The following is a 19,984-nucleotide window of genomic DNA, read 5'->3' on the forward strand; positions in this document are numbered from 1 at the left end:
ACTTTATCCCCTTGTTCCTACAGTGTAGGTTTGGCACTCAATCTACCTGGAATTACGCTGCAGAACCATCAGAAGACGCCAATGAAAGGCCAGTAGCAGACAAGATAGCAAAGACCTTGCTGTGGTCTTAATGGCTTCAGGAGAGCAGGGCAGAGTTCCCGCAGTCTCCAGCCAGAGTTGGCAACCGCCCAAGAGCTGGACTTCCTTTCAAATCAGACCCCAGTGTGGGATGTGGTTTCACTGTCCCAGAGTCCAGGAGGATCGGGCAGAAAGGATGATAAAGAAAAGGCATGAGAAGCTGAGCATGACAGGAATGGCCTTTTACACATTCACAGCCTACAGAGCCTAGAGGAACACCACCCACTGCCCCATCCTGCTTCTCAAAACAAGGCCAATGAGTAATGAATCTGAGCTTTACTCAGAGCAAGAGAAATGAGATGCTGTCAAGCAAGTCATTTTGAAGGGAAGAGGTAACATTCTCTAGCAGAAGGCTCAATGCAGTTATGCAAAATTTCCTTTTATAAAAGACCATTAGTGTCCCAGGGTAAATACAAAGTGCTGTTATGTGTAAGCATTTACTGCTCTATGTGATTTGATGTTTCTACTCTTTCCCCGATGATCTTTGCTCTCAAAGGTAGTTCTGGCTCCTTAGTTTAAATTAGAACTCGGTTACTTAGCTGACATAATGTAACTGCAAGGGAATAACGCATTTATATTCTATCCATCAACATTAGTACAAAATGCAAATTTACTATGGAACCTGATGCCCATGCATCCTTCTCTTAAGACGCAGGAAGTGGAGATGTTCTTATTTCCAATGAGAAAAGAGCGCACAATCTGCACCGCGGAGCTCCTGGTGCTTGTGAAACCAGAGGGACACCACCCCAGCAGGAACCAAGAATTTACACACACTCAAGATGCGCTTAGCTTGATAATTACATTTCTGACAAATAATGTCAGCTGGTTTCTCCTATGGGACTGAGTGGCTCCTCTGAAAGATAAGTACTCTTAAAGAGGATCTAGCCATCGATTTTTCTTAAATTCATATTTTATTTCTTAAATGTCAAATGAAGAAAATGCAAATCTCACTTGTATGCAGGCATTCTAGCAGCACATGCGATTACTAAGGAAGTGACCAAGAGTTGCATGCCTAGGGTCTTCTATGTCTTCATATATATTTATCTTACGCACCTCTCCTCTAACACAGCCTACATCCTCTATGGCTATGATCCAGGAAGTCTCAGTAGCTAAGGCTCAGAGCAATTATACTCACGGTTGACAGAGCTTCACCAGGTCTTGATCAGTGGTGTTGGGGGGCAGGCCTCGGATGTAGAGGTTCGTCTTGCTCAGCTGATCCCATCCTGAGTTGCTACTGCTGCTACTGTTGTTATTACTGCTGGTGGTGCTGGGACTGGGAGGGGCCATGGGGTGCGCTGGGACCAGAGACTGCTGCAAAACAAAACCCAGGGAGTGTAAGGAATTAAGCACCACTCAGAGGCTATGTGAGCTACAAAATAAAATGAAGACACCAAAAATTAAAAACAGATTATCCTGAACTACTGTGATATAAAATTTAACTTACGGGTGAACAAGTATTTATTCATGTTAAGACAAACAAAAAACAAAACAAAACGAAAAAGCTCTCTCAACATAAAATAAAAGAATTTTACTCAGCAAAATCCGAAATGTGGATGAATTTATGGATAATCAATTTAGTCGCACATTTTAAGGAACACATCTCCTGAGACTCAAGATTAACTTGCATGAGGTCACATGATGCTGTCATCTTGATATACAGTAATTTAGAAATCACTAGGCTTTTGAAAAGCCTTCAGATTCTGAAGAATATTTGATTGAGAGTAGCTGATTATTTAGAGTGCTCTTTAAAAGGAGACTACTCTAATATTTAGGAAAGGTAGAGCTTCACCCAGAGCCTCACACCCTAAAGCTAGATCTGTGGCTTCATAGAGACATCTGGATGAGATTCACCACACACTGCTTCACTCTGGCTGACCTTGTGAAATTTAACCCCTGTGAGAATGCTGTGGCAGTTGGAAACCTTCCCAAGAGGGCATCTTGTAAAGCCTGCAGCTAGGGGTTTCTCAGGCTCTCCAGTCAGCAGCCACCTAGGAAGAATGTCTGAAGTACGCATACCAGATACTGCTGCTCTGTGAGAGAATCTGGTGGAAGGAAACCACAGCTCTCTGACCCTAGGCCCCACACAGGACTTTTGAGGAAGTTAAAGGGCTCAGCCCGACAACAGTGAGGAGAACCCAAACTGTCCTCACAGCCAATGTGCAGCGGGGGCAGGGAGTATTCTCCTTCACATGTTCTCAGTAATAAACATATTAAACCAAGAATATTCTGAACATACAGAAACCTAAATACCTACTAGACACTCAACAAAGATTTCAAATATTGGTGCCAGGCATTTACCACTACAGACAAAAATATACGGCATATGGAAGAAAAAATTAAACTTCACAGCAGAAAATATGAACATTCGACATATACAACTCTTATTCATCTTGCCAGCAATTTTGGATGCCCACTGTTGATGTTGTGGTCTGTGCCTAGCTTCTGCCGTGGGCATGCTAATTCCACAACATCTTTACAAGCAGAGACCTCAGTAACTCTTTCTTCTGGTCCTTTACCTTCCTCCCTCTGGTCAGGGCCCCTGCTAAGTTGTTACTCAAATACTACTTCATCTAACGAGACTCTTTCAGGAGAGTACCTGGAAACAATGAACAAAGGGTGAGGAAATTCTACTTACTAAGAGCTGAACTTGAACTAGGAATATTGGTATTGCTTAATCTAAAACCAAACTGCCCTGCCTGAGATTCCTATCCTTCCAACCCATGATTCATAGCTTTCAGGAACAGGTAAACTCACATGCTGTGTCTACACTCTATGGACTAAAGGCACTGGTTTCTAGGTTTAAATTCACTGGTTCCATCCCCTGCTCTGCCACAGATGTCAGGCAAAGGTTTGCTTTTCTTCTCTCAAGTCTCTCAGTATCTCCATTTATTCATCCTCTCTTCTTCTTATAGTTAAACTGAAATACTAGATAGGTACACCCAGTAGCCCCCATCTCCCAAGCCTCCTACTGACTGAGAACTAGTAACCATAGACAGACGTAGGTAAGACCACATGTTCTCTTGAATGTCAAATGATCAGTGCCCAAGATACTATCCCAGAGCACAAGGCAATTGGTATTATCGACAAGATAGAAGATGCTGGTTACTGAACAACACGAGGGAAGAAGGGCTAGGCCGTAGTCAGAGGTAGAGCATTTGCCTAACATGGAGAGTCTTGGATAAAATAATTATATGTCACACCAGGGATGACAACCAGGTAAGTAGAAAAGGGCTGTGGTTTGGAGCCCTCATAGTTCCCAGTAACCTTGTAAGAATACAACAGGGACAAGTGATGGGCCAGCAGACTTTCTAAACACTGAATTTCAATCAAAGTCTGGGTCCACACTAGCCCTGATCTTATCTAGTTTTGATGCGGGGGGTGTTGGGTGTAGACTTTTTCTGATTAGAAGAAACATATGGGTTATCATTAATTTGGGGACTATTTGGAATTAAAAATAGACTCTATTTATTTATATATTGTTGATGGAAAATACCCATGATTTGTACTTCTAAATTTATAAGTGATTTACAGTAAGATGCTTGAGAATCATCCATATTTACATAGTAACAATAGTTTCCCACGGAGGGAAGCAGGTGGGGAACCCAGGTCTTCCTGTCGGGCTGCATATTAGGGTACAGGACCTCCTAGAGTTCAGGTTCTAGGGAGGGGAAAAGAGGGTCCCAAATTCACACGAGGACCTCAAGGATGAACTCCTCTACAATACAAAGTTCAAGTTAAATTTTACCTAAATAACAAGGCTTCCCAGAACAGAGAAAGGTGCCTGAGAGAGAACTAAAGATTTCAGTTGGAAAAAAAAAAGGGTATAGAAAATTTTAGATTAAAGATTAACTTTTTAGAACTCACCAAGTCTGAGCTGAGAATACGTGCACAAGACTCTGTGTTCAGCGACTCCCCCACCCCAGGTCACTGAATCTAAAAACGTAACCTCTGCACGTCTAAGGACAAAAATCTCAAAACAATAGAGACCTCACCCCTACACACCCAGAAAGGATTGGTAATGGTCTAAACTGGCTAAGCACTAAGCTTAAATGGTGTCAACTTGCTAAGTGCTGCACACTCTGTGTGCCCTGTGTCCTGCTTTCTGCCTCACTCAATAAACAGGTACAGCACTGTACTCTCATGGTGTGGATTAGGAAACTGTCTTAGGAGCACTTAAGGACTGTGCAATGATGACACACAGTAAGTAGGGGCAGGGCTGCATTCTGATCTGAGATCTGCCAGATAAAGTCAGAACCTTCAACACCCTAAGTGGCCACCAAACACCTCCCGTCTCTTCAGTGTGCAGTGCTTCCCTTCATCTGCTCTGCCCACCCTCTTGCAACCTAATTACCAAATTCTTGTTACTTTGCAGTGTGACGTTTTATACCACTGGCTGCCATGCCAGAGCAAAAGGTGCCCCTGGATGAGTCTAATTAGCACACGGTGAGCTAGTGGAGGTAAAAACCCCATTAAGCTTGAGAAGCAAAGGATTAAATAAATCCTGCTTTATAAACTGTTCCCTGAAAGAAAGGATTCTGAGAGAAAGAAATGACAGCTTGGCATGCAGGCGGCCTTAAGGTTCAACTCCACATTCAACAAAAAAGGATAAACGGATGAATCTTTTGTTTCTGTGAATTAGGGTCTCGCTACAGAGCCTCAGGCTGGCCTCAAATTCATAATCGCTGGGCCTCCCAGGCACAGGGGTTGAAGGTCTGTGCCACTATGTCCAGCGAAAAGAATGAATTTGGACAGCCACAATGGAAAACATTATGGAGGTTCTCTTAAAGGGTAAAATGAATAGTCTACCATGGTGGATCACATCTATAATCCCAGCCTTAGGAGCCTGAGGCAGGAGGATTAAAAATTTGAGGCCAACCTGGGCTATATGTATAGTAAGATTTAATAAGACAACAACAACAAGAAAAAACATAAAACAAAAAGAGAGCTATCACGACCCAATAACCGCTCTACACCTAAAGGAAATGAAACCAGTATGTCAGAGCCACAGCTACACTTCCTTGCTGACATCACCAAAAATGCACAAACACCGACGGTAACAGACGAAATGTCCATCAAGCGATGGATGGGCAATGAAAATACATACATATATACACAGTGGAATATTATTTAGCCATTAAAACTGATCTTGTATTACTCATGGCATCATGGATGGGATTGGAGGTTGTATGTTAAGAGAAATAAATAAGAGACAGAAATGGTGCTCATGCTAAGTAAAACCTAAAGCAGCCAATCTCGCAGAAGTTGGGAGCACAATAATGACTGCAGAGACTATGGAGAGTAGAGGGGAGGGAGCTGTGGAAAGCTTCCTCAAACAACGCCAAGTCAGTGTTCAATAGGAGTGAGAGGTTTCAGTGCTACTCTGTAGCAGCACGGGTATTGATAACACGAAGACTGTATGTTTCAAAGGGTAGAAAGGATTTCGAAAGTCTTCAACATGAAGAAGTAATTTTTTTTTTTCTTTTCTTTTTTTCAGAGCTGGGGACTGAACCCAGGGCCTTGCGCTTGCTAGGCAAGCGCTCTACCACTGAGCTAAATCCCCAACCCCAAGAAGTAATTTTTGAAGAGAGAGGTTCATCCCAATTAAAAAAATTATACAATGGGCAATAAATCTATGGAAATACCGCATTACCCGAATAATACATATAATTGTGTATTTTAATATATCAGTTAAAATAATTTGATGGAAGTAAGTAAGTCATCGATGTCATTGAAACTATTGAAAATGAGAGAATGAATTCTGCACATGCCTTCTGGAAGCTACCATGGAGTGATGACAAAAACTGCAGTCAGAATTTTAATGTTTGACATCAGATAGGGCAAAATCAAACCTTCACTTGTAAATAGAATTAAAACAAACAAAAAACCCAAACGCTTATTGAGTCTTTAACTACAGCTTCAGGACTTGATAAATCTTACAGTCAGAAAATGTGCCTAGATGGTACAAATGGGAACTTACTTTAAAAAAAACAAAGTATTACCACAAGGGGCAATTTCAAACAGACTGTCTTGCCACTGCTTGACCTTCAACATCTACCTAGAAAAATCCCCAGAGTGCCTTGCAATCAAATTAGGGACCCTGGGCCATACTTAGTACCCACTCAGCCCCAGAGAGCCCAAGTCTGTCTTCGGCTTCTCTAGGTTTTCACTGGTTGAGGCTCCATGAACCTTGTCTCTCCAGCGGGTGTGGAAAACAAGGTAATAGAGTTTTCACGGTAACATTTACATAGGCTTAATTTGTATATTAGTTAGGGTTTCTATTGCTGTGATAAAACCACCATAACCACAGTGGACTGGGACTTCCTATATCCATCAGTAAATAAGAAAACGTTCTACAAACCTGCCTGTAGGCCAAGCTTACAGAGGCATTTCTCAACTAAGTTGCCCTCTTCAAAAATATGTTTAGGTTTGTGTTACACACACACACACACACACACACACACACACACACACACACACACACAGTTTGAGTGCCAAAAACTAAATCAGCAGAGAATAAACAGGTAGCTGTAATAGACGATTGCTTGCTCTGCCTACACGAGTAGATGACATCAGAAGTTCTCATTCGCACTCAGGAGAGCTCCCTAGGTGCACAGCGTTATGGGACTCCCGTGGACAGCATTCAGAGAGCACTTCTTGCAAAGGCAGTAATGTCTACCCTGCCACGAAGACCCTCAGAATTCTTCACTCACAGGATTGGCAGCAGGTCAAAGGTCACCAAGGTTCTGCCCTTGGCATCTTATCTCCTGCAAACAGCACCAGGCAAAAAGACCTTTATGGGAAAAGTAAAATGAACTGTATATGAACTAAAAGCAACTAGTCACCATGTCATTGTTACAGAGAGTAATTCAGCCAAGCCCATCAAAGCTAAACGCTTGCCATTTTGAACTCATTTCCCTTCTATTACTAATAAGCCAAAGAACGCCCATCCCCCTCCCACGGTCTTCACTTAGGAAGCTCCCTAAGAATTCTATTATGTTTTAGAGGAGAAGGAATCCAATCCTCCTCCTTTCCCCTTTAAGACTACCCTGTCGACAGTCTATGTTAGAGTGCCCACCCTCATTTTAAAAGGTTATAACCAGCGTCTTCTGTAGTCCCTACACACAAGCACACACATTCATCAGTGCCATCCAAACACCAACTGCTTCCCTTTTCTCTACTGCTCTGAACATGGGGAAACAGTAGCCATCACACCTTCGTGAGAAAGAGATGTGTAACGTCACTATGGAGGACGCTAATGGTTTACCTTCCCATCACTCCGGATGCAAAAGGAAGCCAACCATTTAATGAAACTAGCCAACAAGAAGGGGACGTGTGCAACCATGCCAATTCCGTGCCACCCGGGATGTTGACTTTCACGGGGATGGAATGGAGGCTGAGAAATCGAGTGCTGGTGAAGGAAAGTGGTGAAGGAGACTGAGGAGATGGAACTGGAGAGCTAAGAATCAGAGGGCAGCACCCCGCTGTCTTTACAGGGAGATCAAAGCAGGATGACCTGAAGTGCAAGCTGGCTGGATAGTGTCCCACTGGCCTGTGCCCAGGAAGTGAGGAAGTAGCTATTAATCCTCCTCAACAGGTGGATATTATAGCATTCAATCCCCTAGCTAATTAGGTGATGAAACTTGTTCTTCTATCTTTGCTGTCCCTTGTTTGGAAATAAACCCGGTAGTAGTCCCTCGAGATTATGCAAACAGACGACAGATTATTAAGAATTTTTTGGTTGGATGCAAGCTTGCCAAAGGAAGAGGGGCATGCGTTACATTAGCAACTCAAGTAAAATCTAAAAATAAAAATTCTCTAATGGGGGCTGGAGAGATGGCTGGGAGGGTAAGAACATTGGCTGCTCTTGCAGAGGACCAGGCTGCTCCCGGAACCCACAGGGTGGGTTACAACTGTCTTGTCATTCTAATCCCAGGGGATCTGACACCTCTTTTGGCCCTGGTGGGCACTAGGTGTGCATGCAGACAAAACGCTTACATAAAATAAAAAGAAATACATCGTTAGAAAATCTATCCAGATTAGGAAGGAAATCTCCCCGAGAGTGGGCCCTTGGCCTCGACCATCCTCACCTGCATCGTGAGCTGCTGAAAGCAGAACGTGGCCAAGAACAGGCGAGGGAGAAGAAGGATGGCAGAGAAGGCGGGTCAAGGACTACGCCGCATCTTGAGTTCCAGTCACACTGGTCAGTAGAGGTATAAATTAGCCAGAACAGAGGAAGGACCATTATGCAAGACTATGAGCAAAACGCCTGTCCTAGTTTGCTTTCTATCGCCATGATGACCACGGTCACCAAAGGCAACTTGGGGAAGAAATGATTTATTTACCTTACTTACACTCCCAGGTGCCATCTACCACTGAGGGAAGTCTGGGCAGGAACTTGGCATACAGAGGTCACGGGGAAACAAGGATGCTGCTGCTTACTGACTCTCTCAGCCTGCTTGCTCACACGACTCAGGACCACCTGTTCAGGAGTGGTATTATCCATAGTGAGCCACCAATCATTAATAAAAAAGAAAAGAACTTGACCTCCGAAACCATGCATTGTAGGTAATGTATGCTTCCTAACACGGGTTACCGATGTGTGCTAGGCATTCTTCTCATCCCCCTTTCCAGCTACCACACCATGTCTATCCAGTTGTTTGATCCCTAAGGACTTTCCTGTGTTGTTTAAACAGCCTGTCACATCTGCCAAGAGGTCTGTGTGTTCCCTCAGTCACGATGCAGTTCCTTCATGAGATAGTTTTTTTCAACTGAAGTTCCCTAGATAACCCTGGCCTGTATCGAGTGGACAAAACTAAACCGCCAACGCCCAGCCTGTTTGGTTTGCAGGGCGCTCTGGGAGGATGATGGGAAGGGAGATTTGCAAAGGCTGAGGAAGAACCTAGAAAGAGAGCTGGAGTCCATGGTGTCACAGGTCCTGAAGTCTGGCAGAAAGACTATGATGGCATTAAAATAAGAGGGTTCTTTGTGGGGAATATCAAACTAGTCACCCTCACCCCCAAACCCCCAGTGGAAAGTAAAGACTTCTGGGTGATGGGACAATCAGCAAGGACGGATTCACAGTCTGCCTTGGCCAGGAACAAGAATGGATACCTCTTTGCACAGCTCCCTAGCTCCCGTGGGAAACTCACAAGGGAGGCTGGTGGGTTTCTGAGCTCTCTTCCAGCTCTAAAATTCGACAGCTGGTTCATATTCCTTGCCAGCCCCACTAAGGCACATTGAGACAGAAGGCAGCAAGCTGCTACCAGACAGGCGGACAGACAAATGGAGCAACAGAGAGGATGGGCAGGCCCCAACTGCAGCGTTCTGTCCAAGCCGCGCAACTAAGTGGGGCAGACACACACAGCAACCATAGCCATCTACTGTCGAGCCAACAGGGCCAACACTACGCATCTATGGGATCACTGATGAAGAAATGGCCCCAAACACAAGCTAAACAAGTCACAATGGGCTGCCGAAAGGAACAAGCTGAAATGTGAGGGCACGGATATGAGTATTTACAAACAAAACCAACTATCTCAGCTACACTGGGGCTCCAGGCTCCTCAGCAGCCTGGTGCTCCTGGGTTTGGGCACGTTTATGAAAGTGACACTTCCAGTTCTGCTCACTTGCAACAGCTCCAAAACCATCTTAAGAGAAAAACTCAAGACAAAGCAAACTGCACTGGCAGACAAGCCGCCCTCGGTATAGGGTAAACAAACTCTTGCTAAACTCAGGTGTGAGAGTAGCAACAGTGTTGCGGAATTCTGAACCCAGGTGTGCAGTGTTTGCCTCCTCCTGAGCCCCAAATGTGGAATTTCCAGGCTGAGCCAATTCTCTCTGCCTGCGAGTGTCAGAGGAAAGGTTTCCTCTCATTTTTACTAAACACAAACCAACAAAACTTCCCAGGGAAGTGAGATTTCAGCTTGTGCTACGGCGGTTCTGAGCACCGGTGCTGCGCTCTGGGGAGAAAGGGAGTCCAGTGCTAAGCACCCAAGCTTCCAAAGTTAATTAATCCACAGCCCAGGCGAAGCCTTTGCTTAGAGTTCCTTCCAGGAGAAGAAACTTGCTGAGGTTGCAAAATTCTCAGAGCGGCAATTACGCATTCTGAAATTCTCCCCGCAAAACAATACTTACAGAAAACACTGCAAAACGACTGAGCAAGCATTAAGTTGGAAAATTTAGGAGCACACTTTAAAACAAAAGACCCCGAATGACTTGATCCAAGTCACTCATTGATTTTGGACGCAGAGGGACACCTGTGAGTGAGTGCGTCTTATTTGTGGTTTCACAAATTAATCCCCAGAGAGAAAGGTATTCTGTGTACTTTTTGGAAACTGAGTAAGGAATGTCTGAACTCTTATTTAAGAGTCCCCATGAAATACTGTCTGTCTTCTGACGCTATGATCTATGTGTCACACCTACAGGAAATTTTTTAGCCAACAGAACTCAAAACATAAAGCTTCCTTTTCCTCTCTTTGTACCTCTGTGGACTGGGCACTTGTGACCCTGCTCTGATAAAGTTTGTATCTGTTTCTTTCTCTTCGGTAGGATCTAGCTATTGACACACAGTACAAGATGGTGACCCCGAGAGACTCTGACTGGAATTGGTGCTGCCTTGTGCAGGCTTCCAAACAGTCTAAGGAGTGGGTAGCGTCTCTCAGTTAATACTGCCTACAATTACAGCTCCGATTTAAAAAATAAAAAAAAGTTTTCCCTTTGTATCTGCCTTAGAAATTTACTTTTTGTCTGAGCTCCACCCTGTATAAACACACAGGCGCAGACATGTAAAACTGAAACAAATTTTGGTGGGGTATTTCCTTTACTGTACATCATACCATATGCATTTTATAGTTGTTCATTTTATTTTATTATTATTATTATTATTATTATTATTATTATTATTATTATTATAAGATAGGCTGGCAGTGACTTAATTGACTTTACCTGATACCTAGCCACCTGCAGGTTCAAAACCAGTGCTCTGCAAGCAATTCTCAACCTGAAAGGCCTACAACTCAGAAGCAGGTGGGATGTAACATCCGACTCAGCGATTTCCCCTCAGGGTGCTCTAACAAGCCTCCACCTTTGCTCGAAGTTTGTGGGGACAAATCAGGAAGGCCCACCAGCATTAAGGTGGAGCAAGCTATGGCGAAGAATACCACCTTTAACTCGTGGTGGGCTGGAACACCAGATATTACAAATACACCCACTGGGAAAAATAGGAACTGGAAGACTGGAGGAATGTATGTGTTGCCAGTCTGTGAGTTCACACACACAGCAGTCAGGGCCCGGGGATGCTGCTCCTTTAACGTCGCCACCTATGGCTCTTAAATCTTCCACTGTCTCTTTCAGAGAGATCCCTGAACCTTGAGGGAGGGGCTTAGTAAAGACAGCCCTTTTGAGGGAAGAGGAGAATGGGATTCTCCCCCTCGATCACCCGGGAGCTTAGCTATAAAATGTTGAGAAACACAAATTGAGCCTAATTTTTCACTCTTTGGGCCTTCAAAAGTCAAAACATGTATCTAATGTCACCCCCAGAAAGTAGAGGGAAAGCCAGGTCTGTGTTCCCGCAGAAGCTGTAATAAGGCCCTGGTGCTTATGGGCTGTGGAAGCAACAAGGATGACAACAGCAGTCATCCTTGAACTTCCTAAGAAACCTTCACAGAATCCGTAGACTTGGGATTCTAGCTCTGCTAAGACATTGGGGAAACCGTGTCCCCTTACTGTGGCTCTCGGCATCTGCACTGCAATCATCCCGTATCATCCACCGCCAATCTCTAGGTGACTTCGCAGGGCTGTCCACAGCTATGGTGTTCAGATCTGTTTCCGCTTGTTTGTTTTTGTTTTGTAGTAAACCTTGGTTAAGTAGCATGCCTGGTCCTGATTTGTACAATCTCCAAGAATACACAAGGATCAAATGGATCAACTACAGTGGTCAGAAGCCTCTCTGTTTAAGGAACACATTCAAGGTTAACTAGTACTTTCATTGGCTTGGATTAAGTTAACTAGTACTTTCATTGGCTTAGGAACCGTTGGGGGGCCTGCTTTATGTGTCATAGGCCCATGTGACACTGACTGTTTAATTCTCTCAAATGAGTTATCCCTAAGACTTTTTCTTTTGTTTACTTGAGTTTCCTTTTATCGGAAGTGCAAAAGCTCAGGTTACCTTTCTGGACAAACTGGGTTTCCTTCAAGAGTCCAAGAACCTGTGCAGTCTGTTCTCAGCAGTCCCCAGCAGCCCCCAGGCGATTCTGGGGGGCTGCTTTGCATCATCAGTATTTTGAGTCATTGTTATATAAATCACCTGGCATTTTCCATTTCCCCAGGGGACACAGTTTTTTTACATGTCAAATTCCGACTCCCTGGGTGAACAGAGTATCTATGCTCACAATCTCTCTAAAACTGTCAACTCCTCCTAGAAGTCATCCCCAAGCATGGCTGTCCATCAGCGCAGCCACAGAGGCATCAAGCTTAGAGAATACGGGCGCCTTGGAAACTAGAAGTCAAGTGCTGGCTCAGGGATTTCTTCTTTTTATCTTTAATGGAGCAGACTGAAGGAGGACCTCATTCTGTGAAGCAGAGTCTTACATTTTACAGAATTCGAACTAGGCATGGTGGCATACACCTTTAATCCCAGTAGGCAGGAGAAGGTGGGTCTCTGTGAGTTTGAGGCCAGCTTGCTCTATACAGTGAGTGAGTTTTAGGCCAGAAAGGGATACATAGTGCGACACCATCTCAAAAGGAAAAAAAAAATCAGTTTATGTAATTCAATCATGGCTTTTCTTCTTTAGATTCTAAAATTATTTCACATTATTCTGTATAAAAATGTATTGCTCAGCAATAGAAAAATACAAGTATAAAGACTGCTAAGCACCTTTTACATTTCTGTTACTAAGGTTACAAGCCACGGGCTCATAGTCTCCTGGTACATACGGCTCTGCACTAAAGACGTCTCAGAGCTCCTGCCCAGTGCGTCCTGTGCTATGTAAAGTTCTGGCTCTCTAGTCCTTATTTGGGGCTCCGCGGTAGTAGATACAGGTGGGCTCATGACTCTTGGTTCTTGTGTTTGTATTTCCCCATCCTTTCATTAAAGTTAGCTTTATTATAAATGTTTTACTTTTGCTGCACACGTAAAAGAACACACAGTCTTTTACTTTCTACTGTCATCCCATATTAATCCAAATTATTAGCAATGGGCCTCACAAGTCCCTGTTTTTCTGAGTGGAAAAAGAGGAGGGGCCTCCATCCCCACCCCCTCTCCATCCTTCACAGGAAACAGGAAGCAAGTTAGAGCTAAGGGGAAACTGGCTTTCTGGGACTCCACACTGTGACAGTGGAAGGAGTCAGCTCTCTGCTCCACCCACACTCAAGCACCTGCCAAGTGTTCCAGAAGAGGAAAGGGAAACCCAGGCCAGACACTGCATGTCCTTTCGAGAACAGAGCAGATAGGGACATGACATGACATGACAGTCTCCGAGTTAGGTGAATAGACATGCTGAAACCAGAGTACTGTGCATTGCTAAACTATTTTCATAAGGACAAGAATTCAGGGGAAGGACAAATACTCCTTGGTAAAGGCAACCGTGTCAAGTCTTTGGAGACGTTTCTAAACTAGATTTAACCTCGAAACAGTAGTATCAGTCAGGTTTAAGAATTAGGACCTAGAGCAGAGGCATGGTGGGCTGGCTTATTCCCTTAGACTCAGAGGTAGCGAAGGAAAACTTCTAGTATGGAAAACTACTTAGGAAGGAGCAGACAAGTTTCCATGTCTGCACCATGGGCAGGACATCAGAAATGTCTATCAGCTGCATGTGGCAGAGTTCTTTGCAGTAGGACAAAAACAGAACCCAGTCACCTGACTTTGGAAAGACCTCCACCACAAAGCCAATGAAGAGGATAAAAGGATCTAAATCAAAAGGCTCTAAAAAAAAAAAAAAATCAAACCGTCCTGTCTTGATCAGATATATATATATATATATATATATATATATATATATATATATATGCTTACATATTTGAATTCTTTAAATTAAAATTAGGGGCCAGACCTTGTCCGTTCAATAGGATACTTATCATGATTTTCTCCCCAGAAATTCAGACAGGCCTTTCTGCATTATAGACTTTCCTTCCATGCCTTTACCCTTTATTGCAAATTGCCAATCTTACCTCTTAATAGCACAGTTATCAATGATAACAATCTCAGCTATCACCCTAGATGTGAGGAAAAAACGAGAATCGCAGTTGCTTCTTAACAGGTGTTTGGGTTCACCTCTTGGTTTATCCACACTGATTGTGGCTATACTGCCCCCCCCCCAGTCCCTTTCTTTACCATCAAAGTAACCCAGGGAGTCTTTAAAAATAGCCAAGTAAGGTCAGAGTATATGGCTGAGCAGTGGAGTGCTGCCAGGCTCCTGCAAAGTCCCGAGTTTGATCCCAGCACTGCTCAATATGCACAACTCAAAAGGCTCAAGTACTCTAAACCATGACCATCGATGGAAGCTACTGTACTCATAAGGAATTGTCATTCATAGCACTGGGTGCTAATACTGCTGAGCACTGTCTACGTTTCTCCCACCAAAACAAGTGCTCTGTGTAAACTCTCCCATTTAATGACAAAACGGTACATGTATTGCCATTTTGCAGATAAGGACAGAGCCATCTATGGATTTCCCCAAGGTTAGAGAGGAGGTGGCTGTCAGCTTATGAAACAAAGCATTGTGGTGACCTACCCAGTAGCCAAGCAGACCAGAGGTCCAAGGGAGGGTGACACTTCATTTCACTGGAATGGGGTCTGACCTGATACACAATACTATTTAACTACATAAGGTTTTTGTAGAAACTCATCTTTGCTATGAACAGCATTCCTAGTGACGGCTATCAAAGCCTTCCCAAATAAACATAACCCAAAGTCTTGGCTCAAGAAACCGAGAGGCATGCCCTTCCTTCCTGCATCCCAACAGCACTGCCAGGAGCAGAGGGTCACAGCTGAGACACATTCAAGGAACACATTGCCTTTTAACGCTCCCAATGTATGACACTTATCTCAACAAGAGACTACCAGCCTTGGATGAAAGAACAAGTTCACCATACTATCCTATAAACCCCTTGAGGACCAGAGGCCGTGCCTGGTGTCCTCGGTCCCTGTTCCCCGGAGTGTGTAGCAGAGCCACAGAGGTCAAGTGAAGATCATGGACTAGTACATTTGGAGCCATTAACTTACTGCCTGACTCAAACGTTGAGCGCTGAATAGCCCCAGGGCGTGAAGAGTAGGGAGACAGCAGCCAGAGCTGGATGGTAGCAAAGCCTAAGTACCCTCGGAAGGAGTCTGACATCCGGGGAGAAATACATTAACTGTGTCGCTTTCCTGGTTGAAACTGGATCTTTTCTGTCATTGGAGAACTTTCTATTTCTTCTCCAGATTGGAGCATCTCTGAGCAATTTCTTTCCTTCGTGTGACTGTTAATTCAGAAAGAAAAAAGAAAAAACCACAAACACAAAACACCTGAGTCCTAATAGTCAACCTTACAGCTTTCGGATACCCAGGCTGTGTGGGGTCTGTCTTCTGTGCACACATTAATCAGAATCACAATAAGCCCTCCAGAAGATACAGTCACTCTGGGCTGCTCTGGCCTTTGGTGATGGCCACATCCGCTCAGCTAGGTGGTGCTCAGACCAGTCAGGATTCACTCTTAGACTCTCAACTTAAAACTGATGCCTTCACTCCAATACTTTATAAAGAGGTTTTGTGGAATTATTGTCTGCGTTGGGTGTTTGTTTTGTTTTGTTGTTGTTTCGCTTGCGTTAGTTTTGCTTCTGTTGTTCTGACACAAAAGCCCGGCAAATCTACGGAGAATGGGTGTAGTTTGGCTTACATTTCCAAAGCTGCGGGAGAACCTGTAATGCCTGCCTCCAGAGACTTTGTTCCTTCAGAAGAGACCCATTTCTTTCCGTTTCTGAGACCTTCCCAAACAACACAAATGCTCAAACACTTCAGTCTTTGGGAGACATTTCCCATTCAAACCACACCTGTTCCCAACTTAAGGCCAGCCAGATTTTATCTCAAGATCCTACAATGACCTTGTTTCAAGTAAAGTCATATTCTAAGGCTTTTTAAGGGGGTATTATTCAAACCACCGCAGCAATAGCTTCTCTATGGGGCTGTTCTGGCTTCCCAGTGTTCTTTAAAAACACCTGGCAGTGTACTATAGGACTTGTACTGCGAGTGAGCTATTTTACATAAGCTTTCTAAATCAACTGTTAACCCCATTAAGATCCATCATAAAACTTGTATCATCTCACCACCCCCATGTATCATCTCACCACCCCCTTATCCAAGCTAAACTTTTACCTATGGCATGGATGTTGCGGAGGGAGGTGCTGGTGGGACAAGACTTTTTCTGTAGAGACACGATACATGTCTACTCAACCCAGACAGGAACCCACAACAGACCAAAGTATGGACACCACCAAAGTCCAAGCCACTAAACTAATGAGCTTTATGGACTATATTTACAGGACTATGGGTGAAGTACTTACAGGCACAGAAATGACTCAAGCACAGCTGTATTACTAAGGTCCACCCCAGCACAAGTGGCAACTCACAAATCTGTAAGCAGACCCTGCATGCAGCTCAACAGGTTGGAAAGTGTCCTTTCCAGATGCCTTGGTTGATCTGAAAAGTCTTCCAGATAGCTACTCTACTTTCAGCAAAGAGTCTTCATTGAAGCTGTTGCTTGTCTGAGAGTCTTTACAGCTTGATTTCCCATTGTCTAAAGGTGACTCTTAGCTTTTGTTTACTTTGGCAGGAAAGGGACTAGTGAATCTGCTCAGTTTCAGGGACTTCCTGAAGCTATTTTGAGTTGTTTACCTTCCTGCTTCAAGAGCTTCCCTAAAGGATGGCGTGTCTCAATCTTGAAGGAAACTATTACACAACACACTACCCCCTCCTCCTGCTCTTAGAATCTTTTTACCCCTTCTTCCACAATGATCCTGAGCCTTGGAGGGGGTGACTACAGATGCCCAACTGTGGTTAAGAAGTAGACGACTGTGTCAAAGCCATAGTTACTTGTTCTCCAGAGAACAATGGCTATCTCTGGGTATAAACTCACATGTTTAGAAGGCAATTTGATAGGCACATTTGCACCCACCTAGTAAATTAACAGAAGTTGCTGTCCCATTGGGACCTATGACCTGCCAGGGACGAGACAATTGGTGTGTAACCCAACTTTTCCTGGGGAGATGCAACAGCCATGACTACTCAACTCAAATAAGGACACGGCAGAATCAAAGATGAGCTGGGGAGGAGTCTGCACATATCCCTGGCTACAGGAACAAGAAGCACGACTGAGACTGGGGCGCCTGACCAGGAAATTCCAGAGTTGTCTTTTCCTACTGTCTATTAGGATGCCTTTGTGGTGTGACAGCAACTGCATGCATCTTGCTATGGGTATACTAAAATATCCAACAAGGGTGAGCCATCAGAATTGGGAGTGCCTGTGGGAGCAATGCCAGGATGGCATCGGACATGTGGCATGGGGTGGTATGCCTGCTTGATGAGTGGGGTCCACCATGTGAATATGGAGATACCCAGAAAACAGTTAAAGGTAATAGGGAATTGTGCACTCTTTAAGATTAGCATGCAAGGGTCGAGACTGTCAGCAAATGGCAGCAGAGGCCTGTTTTGTGTACAAAAATACTCACAGGAGGAAATATGGAGACAAAGTGTGGAGCAGAGACTGAAGGAAAAGCCATGCAGCCATGAGGATCCATCCCATATACAATCACCAAACCCAGACACTATTGCAGATGCCAAGAAGTGCATGCCGACAGGAGCCGGAGACAGCAGTCTCCTGAGAGGCTCTGCCAGAGCATGACAAATACAGAGGCAAATGCTCGCAGCCAAACATTGAACTGAGAACAGGATCCCCAATGAAGGTGTTAGAGAATGGACTGAAGGAGCTGAAGGGGTTTGTAACCCATAGGAAGAACAACAATATCAACCAGAGTTCCCAGGGACTAAACCACCAACCAAAGAGTACACATAGAGCTACCAATGGCTCCAGCCGCATATGTAGCAGAGGATGGCATTGTCTGGCATCAATGGGAGGAGAAGCCCTTGGTCCTGTCAAGGCTCGATGCCCCAGTGTAGGGGAATGTCAAGGTGGGGAGATGGGAGGGAGTGGATGGGTAGGTGAGCACCCTCATAGAAGCAGGGGGAGATAGTGGGTTTCTGGAGGGGAAACCAGGAAAGGAGATAACATTTGAAATGTAAATTAAAAAAAATCCAATAAAAGGAAAGAAAACAAAAAAGAAATGTACCTGAGGCTTAGATGGTGGCCAAGTGGGAACTTGTTCATGTTCTGAACTTTTATCATAATATATATATATATATATGTATATATATATATATATATAATATAGGTAGGAAAGCATTGGCAGGTCGAGGTGACTTCGACCAGCACATATGGTGTCCTTAAAGTGAAAGAACGAGGTAGAAGAAATGAAGGTAAAACAGAGGAAGAGGTCTACCTGGATTACTCAAAGACAAACGTGGCAAGATCTCTGGCAAGCTGGACTTCTGAGGGAAACATTGACAGAAAGCCAAACTGTGTACTAAGGAGTTGCTGGGGGGCTTTAGAGCCCAAGGAGAAGTTCACAGAGGGAATCTTTGATAGAACAATACAGCTGAGATGATCAGCCTGTTCCAAGGCTGAGTAATTATCACTCATACTGAGAATGGTATACGTCCCTCCAGTGAAACCACTAAGAGGTAGAAATGGTTTGCCCACACAGAAACTCAACAGCCAAGTATAGAATGGGAGGCCTTAGCTACAGGGCCTGTCTGACCCAGGAAGCCAGAAGGTACAGCAAAAGAGAGAACAAGGGTTGGGGATTTGGCTCAGTGGTAGAGCGCTTGCCTAGGAAGCGCAAGGTCCTGGGTTCGGTCCCCAGCCCCGGAAAAAAAAAAGGTAAAAAAAAAGAGAGAACAAGGTCTCATCTACTGCTTTAACCATTGGGTCTGAGCGGATTCCAGTCAGTTCCGCTGAGTTAGTCAAGAATGGAGAAATGTTGTAGGGCGGCTCTGTGGAAGAGCTGTAAGATACGGGAAGCCCAATGACTCAGAGAGAGAAGGACTGAGGATTACATCGAGCCAATTAACTTCATGTTGGCTATCCACACTTTGTACCCCATCTTGATCAGGGGAGGAAGCAACTGATCTAAACTCACGAAGCATGTCCAAGCTGTAGACCTTGCTGATGTTCGACTTCAGTATGTTCTTAGTTGGGACCCTCTGGGATCACCTGTCACTTGCTGAGGACAGGGAACAGACTTCTAGAGTATTTCACCATGGTTATCTGTGTAACCCCTAACCTGGAATGGTGATTCCAGACATAGCCTGGCCCACTCATCCTCCCGAAAGGTTTTGTTATGCAGATGACATAACACTATCCTCTGAGTGTTTTCCAGATTTGTAAAGCAACTGGAGAGACAATGAAGTGTAGCGCTATTTCCACATATCTTACAGCCATCATGGGGCTGGGTTAACTGAAAGGGAGGAACCATCCAAAAGGTTCCCTAATGGGCAGAAAAGGAACACTCACTCCCAGAAGCCATAAGGTTACTGAATGAAAACCCCAGTGCCAGGGATGGGCTACCTCCCTGTGAGGGTCAGGGAAGCCTGAGGAAACCCATAGAGGCCATTGCTACAACTCATGGTTGTGTGGTAGAGGTAGACAGTAAGACCTTATTGCTGAAGACACCACACACTTTGACTCTTGACATAGATAAATTAAACTGGGATTTAACTGGAAATTTTCACCCTGTTGTCTTTTATAGTGGTGGAAGG

At 44.4% G+C, this 19,984-nt stretch overlaps 1 protein-coding gene across 6 annotated transcripts in view; it reads right to left on the reverse strand.

The window, feature by feature from the left end:
• The window catches only part of Rbms1 (RNA binding motif single stranded interacting protein 1), a 215,360-nt gene that overhangs the window by 90,752 nt on the left and 104,624 nt on the right, over positions 1-19,984 (reverse strand). For 5 of the 6 annotated variants that reach the window (XM_032903374.1, XM_032903373.1, XM_032903370.1 and 2 more), the window contains exon 2: positions 1,274-1,449. In XM_032903374.1, coding sequence (XP_032759265.1) covers positions 1,274-1,449 — 176 coding nt within the window. The remainder of the gene's footprint in view (positions 1-1,273; positions 1,450-19,984) is intronic. The other variant, XM_032903372.1, reaches the window with a different exon arrangement.

The sequence above is a fragment of the Rattus rattus genome, chromosome 5 (assembly GCF_011064425.1).
Source record: "Rattus rattus isolate New Zealand chromosome 5, Rrattus_CSIRO_v1, whole genome shotgun sequence".
Taxonomy (NCBI): domain Eukaryota; kingdom Metazoa; phylum Chordata; class Mammalia; order Rodentia; family Muridae; genus Rattus; species Rattus rattus.